General features: G+C 35.7%; 2 protein-coding genes across 10 annotated transcripts in view; one reads left to right on the top strand and one right to left on the bottom strand.

The window, feature by feature from the left end:
• LOC141397958 (apoptosis-inducing factor 3) overlaps positions 1 to 15,073 on the top strand; it is a 75,247-nt gene extending 60,174 nt beyond the window's left edge. For 8 of the 9 annotated variants that reach the window (XM_073974980.1, XM_073974988.1, XM_073974983.1 and 5 more), the window contains 2 exons: positions 13,070 to 13,998; positions 14,071 to 15,073. In XM_073974980.1, coding sequence (XP_073831081.1) covers positions 13,070 to 13,998; positions 14,071 to 14,826 — 1,685 coding nt within the window. In that variant the 3' untranslated portion in view covers positions 14,827 to 15,073. Of the gene's footprint in view, positions 1 to 12,641; positions 12,746 to 13,069; positions 13,999 to 14,070 lie in introns of those variants that run through there. The other variant, XM_073974986.1, reaches the window with a different exon arrangement.
• On the bottom strand, positions 11,734 to 12,857 carry LOC141397959 (uncharacterized). The gene is made up of 2 exons (XM_073974990.1): positions 12,694 to 12,857; positions 11,734 to 12,633 (listed from the first exon to the last, which is right to left on the bottom strand). The coding sequence occupies exons 1-2, from the start codon at positions 12,700 to 12,702 to the stop codon at positions 11,932 to 11,934; spliced, it is 711 nt and encodes a 236-aa protein (XP_073831091.1). The 5' UTR covers positions 12,703 to 12,857; the 3' UTR covers positions 11,734 to 11,931.
• Positions 15,074 to 20,490: the final 5,417 nt, after the last annotated feature.

Below are 20,490 nucleotides of genomic sequence, written 5' to 3'. Positions count from 1 at the left end.
GTACAATGTGTGTCGTATCTCCATACCAAAGCCCATATTATCCATCATATGAGAACTCTTACTTATCATCAAGTCTGAATACGTTTTGCGATTCTGTATTTAATTTTGGCTTTACCGACGGTAAAATTATAATTTCTATTATTTTGGTAATTAACGAAATTTTTCGGGAAATTAGCGATTAAAACAAAGTACTCGATCGATATACCGTTAGTAACAGTGATATGAGCTTCAATTTTTTGCGTTTTAATTTGAACAATTTTTGTCGGTAACAAGGCATATTTACAGTTATACCCATGATACAATAAGAAGGTAGCAGCAACTGCCGTTTTTGGTAACATAAAATGTCAAAATTTGACATAAATAAAATGCAATTGACACATTATGTTACCATCAGCTGGGCTGATAATGCTACTTTCATATTGTATCATGGTTATACCTAACTCTCAGCGCGACGTACAAAAATTATTCACCAACCTACACCACAACGCTCTCTGAGCGTCCGTGCACAATTACCCAGGTTGTGATATCGTAAAATTTTGAATATGAAATGTCAATATTTTCTTTATGATTTTGGGAAAATTACAACAAAAATATTTTTTTTTATAAAGGGATTTGACACTTCATATTGGAACAGCGACAACAATGTTGTTTTTGAAAATTTGTTAGTTGTTGTAATTCATGCATCTACCTTCTATAAGGCCCATACCACCTATATACTTACGTCCGTATACCCAGAGCGTGTGTGGTGAAAAAGGTAGAACACATGTATTCTTATGAGAACTACCGAAATACACATAGCCCAGAAAGTCTGCGTTCACCTTACTACTTTTCAAAAATGATGCAAAAACTTTAATAAATAGGTAAATGAGATCAGTTTTTCTTTCATAAATATGTTATTGGCACTCTTTAGTACCAGAATAAAAAGAAAAATTCCAGAAAATATATTATTATTGCGAAGATAACGGTAAAAAAGTGTTACAACTGCTAAATTAGAGCCCCAAAAAGTCTGCGTTCACTATGTACCTATGTTGCAATAATACCATTAGTTTTTTGAATTTTTTTGAAGTTTTTTTTCCATTTTTAATCAATATTGTCACAACTGGTCATTCTGTGAGGTCGCTTGCACACTTAACTTAAAGGCAAAACCTATAACTGCGTGTTGCGTGTGCGTTCAAAAATACAAAAACAAAATACATGTATTTCAAATTGAAGTATTTTGTTTTTGTATTTTTGAACGCACACGCAATACGCAGAACTATAGGTTTGGCCCTAAAAAAGTAAGTTATTTCATGAATGGAAAACAAGGGCAAAGAAATTGGCATCGATAAAAGGAAAATTCTAGGTAAATTATGGAAAAAGCTATCGAAATATTGGCGAAACTGTAGGTAGAAAATATAAGTCTATACATAGAGTGATAATCTATCTATATATATATATATATATATATATATATAAAAGAGCTTAGTGAGTGAGTGAGTGACTGACTGACATATCATCGCCCAGACGAAACCGCTGAAGCTAGAAAGCTGAAATTTTGACTGTGGGTTGTTGTCGGTGTGTAGGGGTGAGATAAGGCTGGGTTTTTGGAAATTCGACCTAGAAGGGTACGAAAAGTACTAAATATGGTACCCTTTGTATTAGGCAAACGGGAAGAGCTAGAATTCTGAAATTTGGAATGAGGGTAACTGATGGAGAGTTAGAAAGATATACCAAAGTGTTTTTGGAAATTCGACCTATAAGTGTACGAAAAGTTAAAGTTTCGTTGGGTGTAGCAATGAAGATGGAATTATATCATTAGTGCGTGAAAAGTACAAAATTGCAATAAATTTGGTATTGGGCTAAGGAATAGAAGTGAAATTCTGATATATTATTGATTTGTCAGGTTCATTGTTAGAGGTGGTAGTACAATAAGTGTACTAGAAGTATTAAATAATACTAAATGTTATGAGGATAACTGTTGAGATTGGATCACAATGTTTATTTAAATCCACCTGAATGAAAGGTTTCTACATGTAATACCTTTGACATTGGGTGAACAAGTAGAGCTAAAACTGTAACACTTGAGCTAAGGTCCTGGATTTTAAAATTGTACTGAATAATGTACTATTGTTTCTAGGTTAACACGAATTCGGTTTCTTAATAATGTACTGAAATCAAAAAGTCAAACGTACCTTTTCAACAAAATTGTTTTTATCTTAGTTGTCTATTCTAAACGTTATAGTAAGTTGATTTGAAAAGGTAGATCTATGCGGCTAATGTTTTACAAGACGGCTTTTACATCCTGAGAAAAAAAGGCCTAAAGTAAAATGTCTAAAAATTGACTGTTATATAGGGTAACATCTTCTTAATAATGGTTTTCTACATTTTGATATCACAAATTCCAAAATTCGGTTGGAAAATGTGGATAAAATTTTCAAAATACCCATACCGTTCTAATTAAACATGGACTGGAATTTAAAATGTAGGCCGCTGTTGAAATGTAGAGGTCTTTTTTTGGAAATTCGAACAAAACGTATACAAGCAGTGCTTGAAATAAATTAAATATGAATTCAAATAGGTATTAGTACATCAAAATTGTCAGTGTTCTCCATATTAAATCATGGTATGATATTAAATATTGTCTATTTGTATATTATTCCTTTTCCGCTTACGAAGTAGCGGGCATTTTGCTAGTTAACTATAAACAAACCGGAATTTTTACGTCAAAACCCAGATCTATATCAAAACCCAGATATACTCATATTTTGCAGCACACATGATCAACACATATCAGAAAAGATAATAAGCAACAAAGTTTCAACGGCTTATAGCTCTTTTAGACTACACATAAATCCTCAACTGGATTTAATAAATCCAGTACAAATCTCATTGCATTTAGATATACCTTTGGAGGATTTAAATGGCAGACAGCTGATTTTTGTTCATAACACAATTACCAAGGTAGATGCATCAGGCCATCTGATCGAATTTGAAACGTCAAAAGAAGTTGTTGTAATTTAAATTCGTCTCAAAAAACATACGGCAAATTACAAATTTATTGTTTAATATTGAAAATGTTAGCACATTATGCTACTAATGCTAACTAATGAGCAAAAAATGAATTATTTTATCGTTTAGACATCGTAAATATTAGTATTGGTTGATTAAATAATTTTAATTTAATTTAAATTTAAATATATTATTTTTAAATATATATTTGGTCTGTTTTTATTTTCAATCAAACAAACATTTCCTACAACAACAGGAGTTTGGTAACAATTCGAACGAATTTGAATTCGAAACGTCTTAGAGAAACAGACCATAAATTTTGAAAATGTTTTCCCTTTATAATTTGTCAAATAATTAAAAATAATATTTTTTTTTTTTTTTGCGAATTTAAAGTGCTGTTGGCTAGTATTTTTTTCTACATCGCCAGAACAATAAAAATAATACATTCTTGCAGGTTCTGGAAAAGAGCAAATAATTCAGGTGGTCATACATGTTTACTTTGCCTTTTCATCATGTAGACAACTCAATATTGCATTTATGTAGTCAGTCACAGGCTGATGGTGTATCTTTGTCGGCATTAATTTGTACTTCTTTTTAAATCGATATCTTCTCTAAATTTAATTATTAATTATGCTTTATGAAAATTCCTTCAAAATTCTTTCATTTCGTACATGTGCAGGAGATTACACAAACACCGGCGGATTTATTATACTGTCAAATTACTTAAAATTTCAATTGCACTTAATTTTGTTGAATATAATAAATCTCGAATAACGAATTGTTCTACAAAAATTTGGAATAAATCATTGTTGTATTATTGTACCTTATAAATTAATTAATTGTTCAATGACATCGGCATTTCACTTTGCTTTGCTGCAAATATTATTAAAAAAACAGGTTTCTTATCTCGTGTGTATAATTATATCGAAATTTGGCAACTACAATCAAAATGGGATCAAACATTGTTTGCACTGACGAATGAATAGATATGAGGAATGTTAGATAAGGAGAACTTTTCAAGACACAGTGGCCACATAAATGATTTTTTTTCTAAATGAAGATGTGTTCGACATGTGGGATAGAAAGTTAACTGCTGTAAGGTTGGCGCTCCAACGTGTAAAATTAGGGACAGGGAGAAAGACGTTGATCTAAGTCCCTCCAATCTATACGACTATGTCATGAGAAACTGAAAAGTATCCGATAAATGTTGTTTCTCGGATCACAAACAATTACAAATTTCTTTTGGTGGGATTTGCCAAAAACTTTTTAGAACCCCGAAAAGAACAAACTGGAAAAAGTACAGAGAGTTAACAAGCTCAAACAACTATTGAAAATATAGAAACAGCTGAAGAGCTTAATAGGACCGAGGATAACATAACCGAAATTCTTGTTCGTTGTCAAATGATTAGGAAAATTGCCTAATGTAGATATGGACTACACCTTTTTCAGATGTTATTCGAAACATTTTAGTTTTAATTCGTAACATTTCATTTGTAATTCGAGAATTCCATTTGTAATTCGAATTATTTCACTTGTAATTCGAATTATTCTATTTGTTATTTGAATTATTCCATTTGAAATTCGACACATATACATATGTGGTATTTAGTTATGCGGTGTTTTAGTGTGCGGCACGTTGTTCGGACTTGGAGGAGGTTACGTGTCACTGATATAAAGAAATTTTTATGGGAAATATATTTTTTTGGATTGATATATTTTTCCTTAAGCAATATATCTCTAATGTATATCGAAAACAGAAATAAATATATAAAATGTCGTACGGAATTTGACACTAACATTACAGCCCAGTTCAGTCAGCTGGGTATTGCTCTTACCCTTATGTTGTTCTACCATAGAATAGAGCAATTATTATTTATTTTCAAAACTTATTACCAGATTTTTTTTGTTCATATTTTAAGGATAAAAGCAAACTGTGTTACCCCCATTATTATAAGTCTTCTTTTGTTATAGTTTGTATTTACCGAACAGATTTATAGCGTTCCGGTTAACTTAAAGTTAAAAGTGATGACTGAATTTCAAGGAGGAGCTTCATGTCATTAACTTTCAATGTGAAAATTATATTTTTAATGCCTCCAAATTAGTTTAATTTACATTTTTAAATCCATCAGATAGTAAAAGAACACATGTAATAATGGCCCTAATTCTGATAAACCTACAGATATAATAGACGTTAAATTAAAGCGTATGAAAACAATAACTAAAAATTAAATTAAAAAATAATAAAAAAGTAAAGATAATAGTAGAAATAAAATATTTGAATCATAATTAAATTAATTGACCGTTTAGAACACAATAACAAATAAAAAATGAAAAGTAACCAGACACAATTGCATTTGTAAAATTAAAAATAATTTTGTAATTAAAATTTATGAGGAGTGTTCATAAATATTATTTTTTGTTTCAAAATTAAAAAATCTGAGTTTTGTCATATTTTGCATCAAAATATGAATGTTTTTGAGTTATTCAAATGTTCCAATATATTAAAAAAGTCAAGTACCACTAAACAAACCATAAAAATGCAAAAATTTATTTTTTTTTGGAAAAATGGTTTTTAAACAATTTTTCAAAAAAATTAAAATTTTTTCAAAAATTAAAAAAATATACTTTTGATTGCTCGAGTCTGGGGTATTCCCCCATTGGCTTAACTTCATCATTCTTACAAAATACTTTTTGGGTTTTCAAAAAATTCATAAATTTAAATTTTACACACTCTCAGTCATCATTCTGTGAAAACGAAATTTTGTTCCATGCTGTTCCCTAAAAGTTCTAGTCCACTAAATTTGTGAAAAAATGTAAAAAATATTAGTTTTATAAATTCCAATAATTTATAGACATTTCCTTGTTTTGTTTACATGTACAGTTGACACTTACATTACAAACAAAAACAAATTCCTATGTGGTTGTTGTTGAGTTGTATTTGTTGTAGTATTTATTCTACCTTCTTTGTTCTACCATGACTTTAGACATAATTTTTTGGTTTTGGTTTTTTGGTTTCCATAGTCCCAATTTACATTAGGCGAGTTTACTTGCGGCAATTGTCAGTTTGTAGGTGAGAGAGGGTGCTGAGAGGCAAAGGGTTACCATATGCCTCACCTCTCTCTCTCCTACAAAATGACAATTGCCGCAAGTAAACTCGCCCAATGTAAATTGGGACTTAGTTTCAATATGTTTACATACTGTCGAATCCCATATAGAAATTAAATATCAGTGACCACAAAAATAGGCGGCTTGTCCAGGAAAATCGATTACTGAACCACTAGCGTCGGATATTTTAGACCTCATTATATCAATTTACTCAGGACCACAAAGAGTAGCAAAAATAAAACATTTTACGATATTCAAAATTTCGGATATTCAATTCGTGAGTAATCGTGCGCATCAGTAATATTAGTTGATGCCGGCAAAGTTGTTTACCCATTATCTCAGGAAGTATGGATGTGCTCCCAAAAAATTGAAACGTCGTAAAAAGGACAGTGAGCACAAAATGCTGCGAAAAAAATCAAAATAATCCAAGACTATAGCTCTGTTCCAGAACTAAAAACTTTTTACAATTTTTACCACTTTTACACATTTTGCGTTCCCGTACACAAAATTTATATGAAAATCGTTTACGACTTTTACAACTTTTACGACTTTTACCACTTTATAAAGTACGGGAACAGACCATAAAACATAAACTGTTGTTATTTCAAAAAGAAACCACATTTATAAGCGGTCAGTATTTAAAGCCATATTTATAGCTTAAAGCCCTATGGGACAAACCCAGCAAAATAAATTGGAAGTAGTGCAATGTGGACTAGTTCTGTCACGGCATGTTTTGATGCAGTTCAACCGGAGTCGTGAAAAAGGCACTCCAGTCCTCACATTTTAACCGCATTTGGATGCAATCCAAAGAATCACATCTACTTGTCACATTTTAACAACATCCGGATGCAGTTCAGCGGAATCGTGAAAAAGGCACTCCAATTCCTCACAATTTATTAGCAGTTGTTAGAGATCCCTCCCAGCAAAATAAATTGGAAGTAGTGCAATGTGGACTAGTTCTGTCACGGCATGTTTTGATGCTGTTCAACTGGAGTCGTGAAAAAGGCACTCCAGTCCTCACATTTTAACCGCATTTGGATGCAATCCAAAGAATCACATCCACTTGTCACATTTTAACAACATCCGGATGCAGTTCAACGGAGTCGTGAAAAAGGCACTCCAATTCCTTACAATTTAACAGCATCCGGATGCAGTCCAAACGGAGTCGTGAAAAAGGCACTCCGTTCGCTACATTTTATTAGCAGTTGTTAGAGATCCCTATATGTACATAAATCAGATTGTACATCTCTACAGGCAGCGGCTTTCATTTTCCAAAAAGAGATAAGCGTGTTAACATGTCCAAACATTTGTTAATACAAACTAAATAATATTTAATATTTAAATAATATTTAATTTGTGAACATTTTTCCGGCAACTCACCAGAAGAAAATTTCCGAATGGAGTGCTGTTGGAGTACGTGTCGAAATCTTAACTGGTGATGAGAAGACAACCCATTTAGCAAATGAAGCAAAAACAGTTCAGCTTGGAACAAATGCAAGCGGAGGAAACACGCATGTTTGCGATTGAATTCAATGGAGAATTTTCATAATTTGTGTTAATGTAATAAAGTTGTTAATATTTTTGTTTTGCACAAATAATAAATGCATTTTATTTGTTCTGGCATATTTTGTAATGGCTTGCACAATTTCCGCAGAATGCCTGTACCAAACAAGTGCTTTGGATGAAGAAAAGATTTCCAATTCTCTCTGTTTCGTGCTTCGCTTTTTGGAATACCGCGCCTTGTCATCTCTTCATCCACTTGTTTGCGCCATCTATTCTTTGGCCTGCCAATTCTGCGTGCACCGCCTTGTGGCTCGAATTTATACGCCTTTTTAGCGGGTTCATTATCGCTCATTCTTATAATATGGCCTAGCCAACGCAATCGCTGCATCTCGATACGTTTAACTATATTGATGTCGTTGTATAGCAGATACAGCTCGTGGTTCATACGACGTCGATATTCACCTTCAACGAAGATCGGTCCGTAGATCTTTTGAAGAATTTTTCTCTCAAACACGCCAAGCACTGCCTTATCTGCTTGCGCAAGTACCTAGGGTTCGGAACCATATGTACATCAGCACGGGTAGTATCAGTGTTTTGTAAAGCGTTATTTTTGTTTGACGAGTTGTGGCTTTGTTTTTAAACTGCTTACTTAAGCCAAAGTAGCATCTATTGGTCAATACAATTCTTCTTTTTATTTCACAACTGATGTCGTTTGTTGTGTTTACGGCGGTGCCGAGGTATACAAAGTCTTTTACTACCTCAAAATTATAGGAACCAACTTCAACAGTTGGTCCGATCTCAATGGACGCATTGCGCGTCGACACCATCAGCTTGGTCTTCTCGCCGTTTACCGCCAGACCCACTTTAGCAGATTCTCCTTCGACCTTCATAAAGGTATCGGTTACTTCTTTTACTGATCGTCCCATGATGTCTATATCATCAGCATAAGCAAGTAACATGTGGCTATTGGTGTAGATTGTGCCACTTCTTTTGACGTTTGCCTCTCGTGTAACCTTTTCTAGTAGGATGTTGAAAAGATCACACTTTTGGTACAAAACTCTTCGGAGAGGTTCTTTCCTATTTTAACTGAAGATCTTGTGTCAGTTAGAGTCATTTTACAAAGCCGAATGAGCTTTGCGGGTATACCAAATTCAGACATTGCTTGGAATACCTTTGAACGTAGCGGGCTGTCGAAGACTGCTTTATAATCGACAACAAGTAAAAAAGTATCAGTCAGCTTTGCTGACAGAGATATACCCTCAGCCTGTGTATATTGAAACAATTTTTTTTCCCAAAAAACGTATGTATTTAGGGGGTTTTAAAAATTTTGGATGTATGAACCTACAAAAATGTTGATTAGGATTAAAGATCAAACGTTTTGCGGAGGAGATACTTAAAGGAATGGATCGACATTGACCATTATAGAAGTGGATCTCCAGCCACTACATATGTTGCCATAGGGGGTTTCTACACCCTTCGGGCTGTTTGCTCAAAAAGTATGGACTTGCCCCTGACAAAAATTTTACCATCGTAATTGAGGCTGCGAATCAAAGTTGCTTCAACAAAAATCAACGTGATTCGATTGCAGGTCTTAAAGTGAACTTATCCGAAATTTTGTGTGGGAGGTACCGGATGGAGTTGACAAATATAGTCCTTATTTGAACCTGATCTATATCTGGTAGATCTATTAGGATGTGTAAAGTATGGACCAATTCGAACACTACCTTCAAGAGTTACCGTACGAACAATTTTTCCGAACATTTTTGAACTTTTGTGGGGGAGGTACCTGAAGGAGTGGACCGATATGGCTTATCTTCGAACTTAAACTATGTTTGGACAAAATATTACAAAGACCAAATTTTGGACCGAATCGGCAGATCCGTTCGAGAGTTATCTTGCGCTCCAACCACCTCACACGGTGTCATAGGGTTATTTTGAAACTTTGGGGCTATTTTCTCAGGAAGTGTGGACTTGCCCCTGATGAAACTTGTACCGTCGTATAGGGGGCAGTGAATACAAGTTGCTAAAATAAAAATCAAAGCGATTCGAGAGCAGGTCCTAAACTGAACTTTTCTGAAATTTTTTGTGGGAGGTACCCGAAGGAGTGGACCGATTGAGTCCATATTTAAACTTAATCTAAGTCTGGTAGAACTTTCACGATGTACAAAGTGTGGGACAAATCGGTTACTCCCTTCAAGAGTTATCGTGCGCACACATTTTTCGAACATTTGTGAACTTTTGTGGGGGAGGTACCGAAAGGAGTGGACCGATATAACCCATATTCGAACTTAAACTAAGTTTGGGCAAAATATTACGAAAGCCAAATTTTGAACCGAATCGGTTGCTCCGTTCGAGAGTTATCGTGCGCACCAGCCAGACAGACGGACGGACATGGCTAAATCAACTCAAAATTGTCTGAAACACATTTCGTCCAAACATCCTTGGGGTCTAAAACCATTATTTCGATGGCATAAATGCTGAGGGTATAAAAAGGTGGTATGTGTCGATCTGCATCTCTTGGGTCTTCTCCAGGATTTGCCGCAGGGTAAATATCTGGTCAATGGTGGACTTGCCAGGTCTAAAGCCGCATTGGTATGGTCCAATTATTTCGTTGACCATGGGCTTTGTCAGGGATATTGTGCGAACGACTAACGCCCAATTACCGAAATTATAAGCATTTTAATTTTACCGATTTTTGTCGGTAACTCAAAAAATGTGTTAGAGGATCGCACTCCACAGCAGTACAAATAGTCCTCGGGAGGATGAACCCTAGACCATCTATGCTCGGACATATACGAAAAAGTATAAACATACCACTCGTATTCTCTCTTTATTTTCATCTGCCGTGGTTTAAAAATGGGAATGTTCGTTTACCACTACTAATGCATGAAATATTTTGCGCATCGATGCCATAGACCATCAAGCCTATTAATCAGATGATATTAACAATTATTTTGTGAATGCGGTTCTCGGAGAACATCCCCCATCTATCGCTGCTAAGGAGCGTTTTGGATCTACTACGATCGGTATGGTGCATCCGTCGGAATTCCTATAGGGCAAGGATTGATGACACCTTGTAAAACATCTGACAAGCATGTGACACTGCCTTCCAAACATAATCAACTAACTCCTTTAGATCTTTGGTTACATCCCATCGAAATAGCCACATTCCTAAAACTGGAGTTAGACCTAGAGCCAGATAAAGCAGAAAGATGATCATAATAGGTCTGTTCGATAACTTTGTAAGTAAAAAGTTCTTGCAAGTTCTCTCAGTTCTCTTTTTTTGAATAATAGTACGTTTATATATAACCGGATTTAACAAACCCACTGGGTTTCAAATGTCAATTAATTTGTGTATACGTCAAATAAATCCTCATTAAGAAGGTTAACCCTGCAAAAGGCTATAATATAAACATGGCCTATGTTTGTTATCGAATAGCATTTTGTAAAAGTTTGTACAAATTTGTACCAATTTTTGAGTTATCTAACAGGCCTAATATATCAAGTACTGTTACAACAACAACCACCCCCATCCATCAAAGCAGGAGCCAGCTACTAAGGCAAACACGAGTGATTTTAGCCGGGGACGTAACCAGAAATGCATCTCTACACCATTTCGCGAGGCCCAATGGACAAAACTTGACCTTTTTTTAGTAAAATACGCAAGACATTTTTTAAAAATTACCATTTCGGGCCCCTTCTGACTACGTCGGTGATTTTAGCCCATTTAAGATGCAACCGCCTTAATTCATATTGGACGGGAATTGATGTCACGATACCCAACACATTCCCTGCATGTCGATTGGGACTGCACGACACGTTGCATTTGCTTAATTGTCAGTCTAACCCCACTGACCTATTTCCAGATTCTTCATGTAAGCAGCCAGACCATACTGCAGAATTTTTGAAACTGAATACACAGGAATCAGGACCACATAACTAATAAATATATATGAACGAACACACATTTGCATTGCTACAACGACAAAGTGATTTTATACAAACATACTAGGGGTCCAAAAACCATTATTTGATTAGGCACATTTTCGATCGTATCAAAGAGTTCAACACCCTCGTTAGCCTAATGGCTGAGAGTAGTTCACTTAAAATATCACTCCCAAAAGAAAAATTCTCCAATTTTAAAATACATATACGGTTTTATTTAAGAGTATGATGGTAAAGGCTGTATGGTATGCAAAAATCAATCTCTGAATGTTGTCTTATGAAAAGTATATCCCGCGGATCATAATAATGATGGGATTTATATGAAGAAAATGACATTTAAGATTCTATATATTCGAGCGTAGTTGATTCAATTTCCATCAGCGTCACTTCTCATATGTTTAATTTTTTGCTGAAACCCTTAATGCCCTCCTTTAGGTTATCCAACTGATGGCCCAATTCATCGTAACCTTTTATGATGACTTCCTTTGTTTTGGTGGCATATGTATTGACATCTTTCCAGGTTTCACTGTGTTCCACAGTAACAATGGCATCTATTATCGGTTGTAGTGGATTGCCATTTTCTTGAATCGATTTGTTCAAATCAAAATCATTGCAAATAATTGATTTTAAACTTTGCCAAAATGAAGTTTTCCTTTTGGGTCTTTGGGTAGTAGTAGTTGTGGTGGTGGTAGTGCTCGTTGTGGAAGTTATTGTCGTTGGTGCGGGGGTGGTACTAAAAGCATTCAATATATCCAAACCTTTGTCGGCTGCCTTGGTGGTTTCATCAAAGGGTTTCTTATACACAAATACGCCTTCAGTTGTTTTTTCCACTTTGCCAGCATCTTCGTCCGCTGTTATGTCTTTGGAATTCTTTGTTTTTGTTGGCTGAATATCACCCATTATTACAAAATCAAATGGTTCCTCAGGGGAATTTTTTAGTTCATAGAAAGTTTGTTGTTTTTTCCATACATCTGATGAATCATCCAAATCAATGAAGATATCATTACTAATCTCCCGACTATCCTCGAGCGGTAAGGCATGTAACCACTTTGCCCATGACAGCAATATCAATTGTAACAACAGATGATAATTCTGAAAATACAAATAACAAATTAGTTGTTAATTCAAAACATAAATATTGAATAAACTTACCGTTTCCATTTTTTGCTTGCCAATATCTCTCTTACTTCCGACTGCCACCAAGGTAAGAAGACGACTAATTTCGAAAACTCAATCTCTTGCTTAACTCAGTTTTTGTCGACTTCTTTTCAAGCGAAAGATAGTCGTGTTTTATGAAGTCATGTTTATTTAAAATTCTCTTTCTGCCTGAGATGGTGCCGTTGTTGTTGTAGTCTGTCTAATTCTGGGGAATTTTCTATGGAAAAATCTCTTTGGCTCTGCCTGGCTAGCCAACTAGCTAGCCATCGCCAACCACATTAATATTCAATTGTAATCCACAGAGTGGCAATAAACTAACCGATTTTTTCCGTTATTCTCTTTTATTTTCATTTTCTTCTTCGGCCGGCAGGTACAACTGGTTCTGGCTCATATCAATCTACCTGTGAAGCCAACAAGATGATTGAAGACTACACCGATCCCGTTGCCGTCTGCAATGTCAACGATTTGCAGGAGTGTGAAATGAAACAGTTCGAATTCAACGAGAACACCAAAGTCTTGGTTGTCAAACAGAAAAATCAAATCAAGGCTGTTGGCAATAAGTGTACACATTATGGTGCTCCTCTGCACACTGGTGTGTTGGGCGATGGTCGTGTACGCTGTCCATGGCATGGAGCCTGTTTCAGTCTTGAAACTGGTGATATTGAAGATTTTCCCGGCCTTGATTCTTTGCCATGCTACAAAGTTGATGTCCAATCTGATGGTCAGGTTATGGTACGTGCCAAACGTAAGGATTTGGATAATGCCCGACGCCTTAAGGACATGGTTAAACGTGATCCCAACAATTCCGAGTGTTATATAGTAGTTGGTGGTGGTCCTGCCGGTGCGGTATGTGCCGAAACATTGAGACAAGAAGGTTTCACCGGACGCATTGTTATGGTCTGCAAAGAAACACATTTGCCTTATGATCGTGTAAAACTCTCCAAAGCTTCGGATACTCAAATTGAGACAATACAATTCCGTAAACCTGAATTTTATGATGAATATGGCATTGAAACGTTACTGGGTGTGGCTGCCAGCGCAATGAATTGTGAAGAGCGAACCCTGCAGCTTTCGAATGGCTATTCATTGAAATATGATAAAATGTTTATTGCCACTGGTTGCACGGCCAGTAAGCCACAAATTAAGGGTTCGGATCTCAAAGGTGTTATGGTTGTGAGGGAATATGATGACATCAAGGAAATCAATAAACTCATTAAACCGGAGGCCAATTTGGTTTGTTTGGGTTCCAGTTTTATTGCCCTAGAGGCCGCCCAAAGCTGGGTCAAGAAAGTCAAAAGTGTAAGTAACCATCGCTCCTTTTCATTCCAAATCAAAGTAATTAACTTGTTTTTCTTCTCCTTTCTCCTACAGACCACTCTTATCTCACGCACAGAATTCCCCCTAATGGCCAGTTTTGGCCCAGTTATTGGTGAACGTGTTCTACGCCTGTTCCGTGATCAAGGTGTCACCAGCATCATGAATAGCGGCATTGTGGAAATCCTGGGCAACAGCGACAATCAAGTTACCGATGTCATACTCAAAGATGGCACCAAAATCCCATGTGATGTACTCATTATGGGTACTGGTTCGAAATTTAATACCGAATTTGTTAACGGCTCTGGTCTACCTCTTAATCACAATGGTTCCATTGACACCGACCTTTATCTGAAAACCCTGGTTGATGGTGTTTATGCCGGTGGTGATATTGCCAATGCTCCCGTCTATTCGTACAATCAAGAAAAAGCTGCAATTGGTCATTATCAATTGGCCCAATATCATGGACGCATTGCAGCCCTTAATATGGTTGGTAAATCGCCCGAAGAGCTGCGCGCAGTACCATTCTTCTTTACCATGTTATTTGGTAAAGGTTTCCGCTACTCAGGTTATGGTTCGTATTCTGATGTTTTCATTGAAGGAGATTTGGAAAATTTGAAATTTGTTGCCTACTTCCTTGATGGCCAAGATAAAGTTGTGGGTGTGGCATCGTGTGGTCGTGATCCAATTGTTGCACAATTTGCTGAATTACAAAGCCAAGGTAAACAGCTGTATCGCAAAGATTTACAAGAAGATCCCAGTGATCCCGTTGCCTGGACCAAAAAGCTAAAAGTTATTGGTAAATGCATTTAAATTGAAATTTAATTTAATAATAGAACTCCAAGAGTATTATAAAGCAGCAGCAGCCTTACTCTATTCTTATTGTTGATATGCTTTGTTAAACAAAATATACATACATACATACATATATTTTTCTATATGTTTATTTGTACGATTTGTAATATTGTCTAGTATTTATAATATTTTTATGTTCATCTCCTCGTTTTTTGTATAATTCTGCTATTTAAATTGTTAATAAATATAATTTGCGATAGAAAAACAGTAATGGGCTTTCACTTCGAAATTCAAAATTCAACTTCAACAATTGGTTTGTTAGATGTCTGGCTATTGATATTATAGACATGGATATCAAGAGCAGAACAATCGACCAACGATACTGCTACAATCTGGTATTCAACTCATCTTCATCTCTAATCCGAACGGGCAATAACCACAAACCTCATCATCATCTGTGTTAGATATCCTTTTTCACCTTAAACTCCTCAAACAATAACTCCTAACCCTCTATCATCATTACATGCATATTCATCTCGACCTTACCATAACATCACCCTTACATCTTTATCTCATCTGCATCTGTACCTCATCATCATCTTACCACACCATCGTCTTTAATCTACCCAGGATACACAATGGACCAACGATATCCGAGTGAAGCAATCACCTATACCACTAGATGGCTCCGCATTCTTAAACATAATCCTTTTATGAACAAAAATTCCTCGTGAATTTTGTCTTTCCGCCGTTTCAAGTTAAAGGAGAAAGTGAGAAAACTCACCAGAAATTTATTTTCAGAAAACCCCCAAAGTATTTCGGTCCTGTGGTGCCAGGGTCACTTTGACAGAGTCTTTTTTCGGCAAATCATAACTGGGTGAAACAGTGTTCGATAGCTCAGGAGGATTTAGGGTAGGAGTAACGAAGCGTGTTACGTCTGTATTGGATACGAATTGTCTGTCTTGTAAAGTTGGACCTCTCTTTCTAGATCATGAATATGCCTCTTAACATTCCGGGGAGTGGGGGGAGGGGTGGTGTGAATGTCCCATCCACCATATAATGATTAGGATAGCTCTCAGGGTAAGACCCGATCATGGCTGCCTCCTCGTGTTGATGGTTCACTGAAGAGCCACCCTGTTTCAGTTCTCATGGTGGCATATCTTACCACAGACCGACCTATCGCGTTTTAACATGGTCAACAGGGTTTCTTTATCTGCACCCCAAATTATGTCGGCTAGGGACTTGAGGGCCTTGTTCCTACATATTTCAGCTTGACGCAGACAGTTTGGGCAGGCGCGGGCGATGTGAACATGCTGTCGAATGTGACTCCTAGAATCTTGGGGTAGTTGGTGGTTGGAATTCTGCTGCCATCGATCATGACATAAAACTCTGTTCTCACCTCTGCCGTGCATGGGGTGAACACAGTGGTCCTAGACTTAGAGGCGGATATATTTACATATACCTCGATCGCAAAAAGGTGAAAAGATCGATCCAGTAGGAGTTCAGCCATTCACAAATGGCATTAGGGCTACCCGACACCAAGATCGGACAATAATCGTCAATACCGGTTAGGTGGAGGTTAAACAATTCCGGAGCTAACACCCCAGCTTGGGGAACTTCCTGTTTCACTCTACGGGGCTTCGATTTTTTGTTCCAGAATTTCATGTACGACTGGCTTCTACACATATAATTGATTATCCAAACTTGCACGCAGGTTAGTCTTTTTGATGCCCACAAACAGCATGGAGGGTGTTATTGAAAATGTTATATGCTGTATACAAAATACTTTGTTGTTTGAATTCATTATATCCTCAGCATTTATGCTAACGAGGGCAAAATGTGCCTCATCGAAATAATGGTTTTAGACCCCAAGTATGTTTGGACGAAATCCGTTTCAGACAATTTGGAGTCGATTTAGCAATGTCCGTCCGTCTGTCTTTCTGGCTGGAGCGCACGATAACTCTCGAATGGACGAACCGATTCGAATTTTGACTCTCGTAATATTTTGCCCAAACTTAGTTTAAGTTCGAAGATGGGCTATATTGGTCCACTCCCTCGGGTACCTCCCCCACAAAAGTTCGAAAATGTTTGGAAAATTTGTGCGCACGATAACAAAAAGTACTAAATTCAGTACAGTTTGGATTCGGGTGAACGGATAGAGCTGAATTCCTGAAATTTGGAATTGATATTACTGTTGGAGTGTATGACTAAGGTAGTTTTGGAAATTCGTTCTTAGAGTACAAAAAATACTAAATGGTATTAAATTTGCGACAATGGGGATTTGGAATCTGGAATCTCGAAATTTAGAATTGAGTGGAGTGTAGGATCGAGGTAGTTTTGGAAATTCGTACTTATGGGTACGAAAAGTACTAAATGGTACTAAATTTAGTACAATTTAATTTGGGTGGACGAATAGACCTGAAGTCCTTAGATTTGGAATGGATATTACTGTTGGAGTGTAGGATTAAGGTAGTTTTGGAAATTCGTACTTATGGGTACTAAATTTGGTACAATTTGGATTTGGGTGAACGGATACATTAAGATTGGACATCTCAATTGTTAACATTTGTCAATAGATGGAGTTAAGCTCTGTTGTTACAATATCATAACAAAATTCTGTTAAGTAGTTGACCATTTCAGGCGATTTTAACCGCTAAATTCATACCCAATGAACTGGAAACTGCTTTGCTTTCCTACAATTTGTAGAAGCCGAATTGCGCTTTAATGGGGTTTTTAACATTAGGTTTGTCTTCGTACTTACTAAATGTTGCTGAAACACTTTTTTCAGCAACTTTTCCATTGAACAACTGTCAATTTTAGAAACATTAGTAATAATTATTACAAATTATCAAAGACATAAATACAACAAGATAAGACATTTCTTTTGCTATCATTCTTCAGTGAATGGCTTTTGAATTTAACATAATGTTATGTTACGATATGGTGATATAACATTTTTTTCTTTTATACATTTTTACGTATTTAACCGAATTTACCGATCCAATTGACATGGAATTATTCTTGAATAGATCCTTAAATATATAAATTTCGTTTCTGATACCATTACATGAAATGTTCCTCCTTGGTTGCGATTTTGAATTAACTGCAACCTGTTAAGGGTAATGTTTCTATACATAGTTTCGTAAACATTTTTTTGTTGCATGCATTTTGTCAGGTCTTTATTACTTTATGTCTTTGAAATTATCGAGTACGCAGACAGGCATAATAACATGCCCTTGTTGTTGGTAAAATGTTTATATACATTTTTCATAAACATTTGTGCATTATGCATCTTTTCCAGTCTTTACAGTTCTATGTCTTTGAGTACAATTTGGTTTTGGGTGAATTAATAGAGCTGGAAGTTATAATTATTGTAGGCCTATTGGATTGAGGAAGGAAAATTCGAACTTATGGGTACGCAAGTTCTAAATTGTTCTAAATTTGGTATAATTGGGATTTGGTTTTACGGATAGAGCTGAAGTCCTGAAACTCGGAATTAAGATTACTGTTAAAGTGAAGGATTGATGTAGTTTTCGAAAATCTTACTTATGGGTACGAAGAGTACGAAATGGTTCTAAGTTTGGTACAATTTGGAATTGGACGAACGGATAATATTTGTATTAATGTCAGTGTAGGGTTGAGATATGTCGTCGAAGTATACGAAAAGTTCTTATTGGTACACAATTTGTTGTTGGGTGTAGGGATTTAGGGTAGTGTTGATGTGCAGCGTTGGTTTCGCCGTTAATCTGTAAGGATGAGATACGGCTGATCTTTTTGAAAATCGAACTACAGGCGTACGAACAGTACAAAAATAATAGGTGTGTCTTTTTACGTGATAATTTGTAATAATTATTACGAAATGTTACTACATGCTGTCTTTTTACACAAAAGTTCAGCAAAAGAGAGCGAAGTGAGAGAACAATTTTGACAGTTGTTTGCTGAGAAATTGCTAAAAGTTGCTGAAAGAATTTTTCCCAGCAACATTTAGCAAGTTCGATCAGCTGTTTTTTAATCATCTGCTAATGATTAAAAAAATACTATAAATATTACGATTCATTAGCTGATGGCCATTGTAACCAATGCTATCTCCTTTCTTATTAACATTGTATTTACTACAGTGTTATTATAATAAATAAATAAATATTACGATTCAGCTATATTTATTGATTATTTTATTAATATATTAATAATTTTTTATTTATTTTGCTTAATTGAAGAACTTTTTCATTGCTTTGGAGTTAGTTTTTCTTTCATGCATTGGCGCCATGGTAGAACAAATACAAGGTAAAGTTAATACTACAACAAATACAACTCGAACAACAACCACAAAGGAATTTGTTTTTGTTTGGAACGTTAGTGTCAAATATAAATGTAAACAAAATAAGGAAATGTCTATAAATTATTGGAATTTAAAAAACTAATAATTTTTCACATTTGATTGAATATTTTGAAAAACATAAATGAAAACTCGTTAGATTTTCAGTTTGAATGTTTCCATATCATTCCACTAAATGCACAATATCACGCAGGAAGTAGAATTCTTGCAAAAATGTTTGGGGTCGCTGGTAATTCATTGAAAAAAGAGAAGATGTTTCAATCATTTGCTTTTGAAAACAAAAAAGCACATGTTTATTAGGGCTTTATTCTTTTCAAGTTTAACAATATACCACACATATTAACAAATATTGTACCGCCTCTATAAGCGATGTTTTAGTGTGCGGCATGTCGTTCGGACCTGGAGGAGGTTACATGTCAATGATATGAAGCCGTCTTTATGGGAAATAGTTTTTTTTTCTGATGAATAAATTTGTTCTTCAAAAATATATATCCCTAATATACATCGAACATAGAAATAAATACATAAAATGTCGAATGGAATTTGACACTAACACTACAACCCAGTTCAGTCAGCTGGGTATTGCTGCTACCTTTTCTTGTTCTACCATGCATTGGCGCCAAAGTTTTTGTTTTGGTTATCAACTGTTATAGCCTATTTAGCAGAGTACGTAAAAATACTTTAAATAAAATTTCCAATCGTTTCGTTTCGTATTTTCCATAGGAACAGTACAAAACGAAACATAACCCTCGTTGGCCGAGCTCGCTGTTTAGTTTCGTTTTGTTTACATTCGTGAGTACGAACAAAACGAAAAGCGAAAAGTACTCAACTCCACAACAACAGATAGAAAACTAAATAGTACTTAACACATGTGAATAAATCGTTTGGTGGTTGATAAAATTCACTGTGGTATGCTGATGCTAACTTATAGGGTTGTTAAGCAATCACATGTGTGTGTGTCTGAGTGTGTCGACCATAACGCACGGCAAACGTTTCCCAAAAATACTTGTCGTTTCGGTGGTGAATGAAACAACTTGGCAAAGCATAGCCGAAGTTACATTTCACCAATCGTACGGTTTCCATCTTTTTACGTTGAAAAGTTTGTGTTTTTGTTTTGGTTGTGAGAATGAAACGATTCAGAGAAGCTGAAAAGTTTGTGGCGTTGTGTGATTGGTACGGGAATCGTTTTGTTTCTTTCCGTTCATTGCTATTTAGATATGACTTCATTAGCCGGATTTAGCACATTATCAGGTTTTATTTGCTAAATCCAGCCAAAATCTACCAGATTTCCCATACAAAAATAAATCCTCGTATTGAGTGGATTTGTTTTAAATCTGGCATAAATC

This window comes from Musca autumnalis, unplaced genomic scaffold (assembly GCF_047663935.1).
Source record: "Musca autumnalis isolate F117 unplaced genomic scaffold, ASM4766393v1 scaffold_3, whole genome shotgun sequence".
Taxonomy (NCBI): domain Eukaryota; kingdom Metazoa; phylum Arthropoda; class Insecta; order Diptera; family Muscidae; genus Musca; species Musca autumnalis.
Note: the sequence above shows the minus strand (reverse complement) of the source record. Positions and strands in the feature narration are given on the sequence as shown.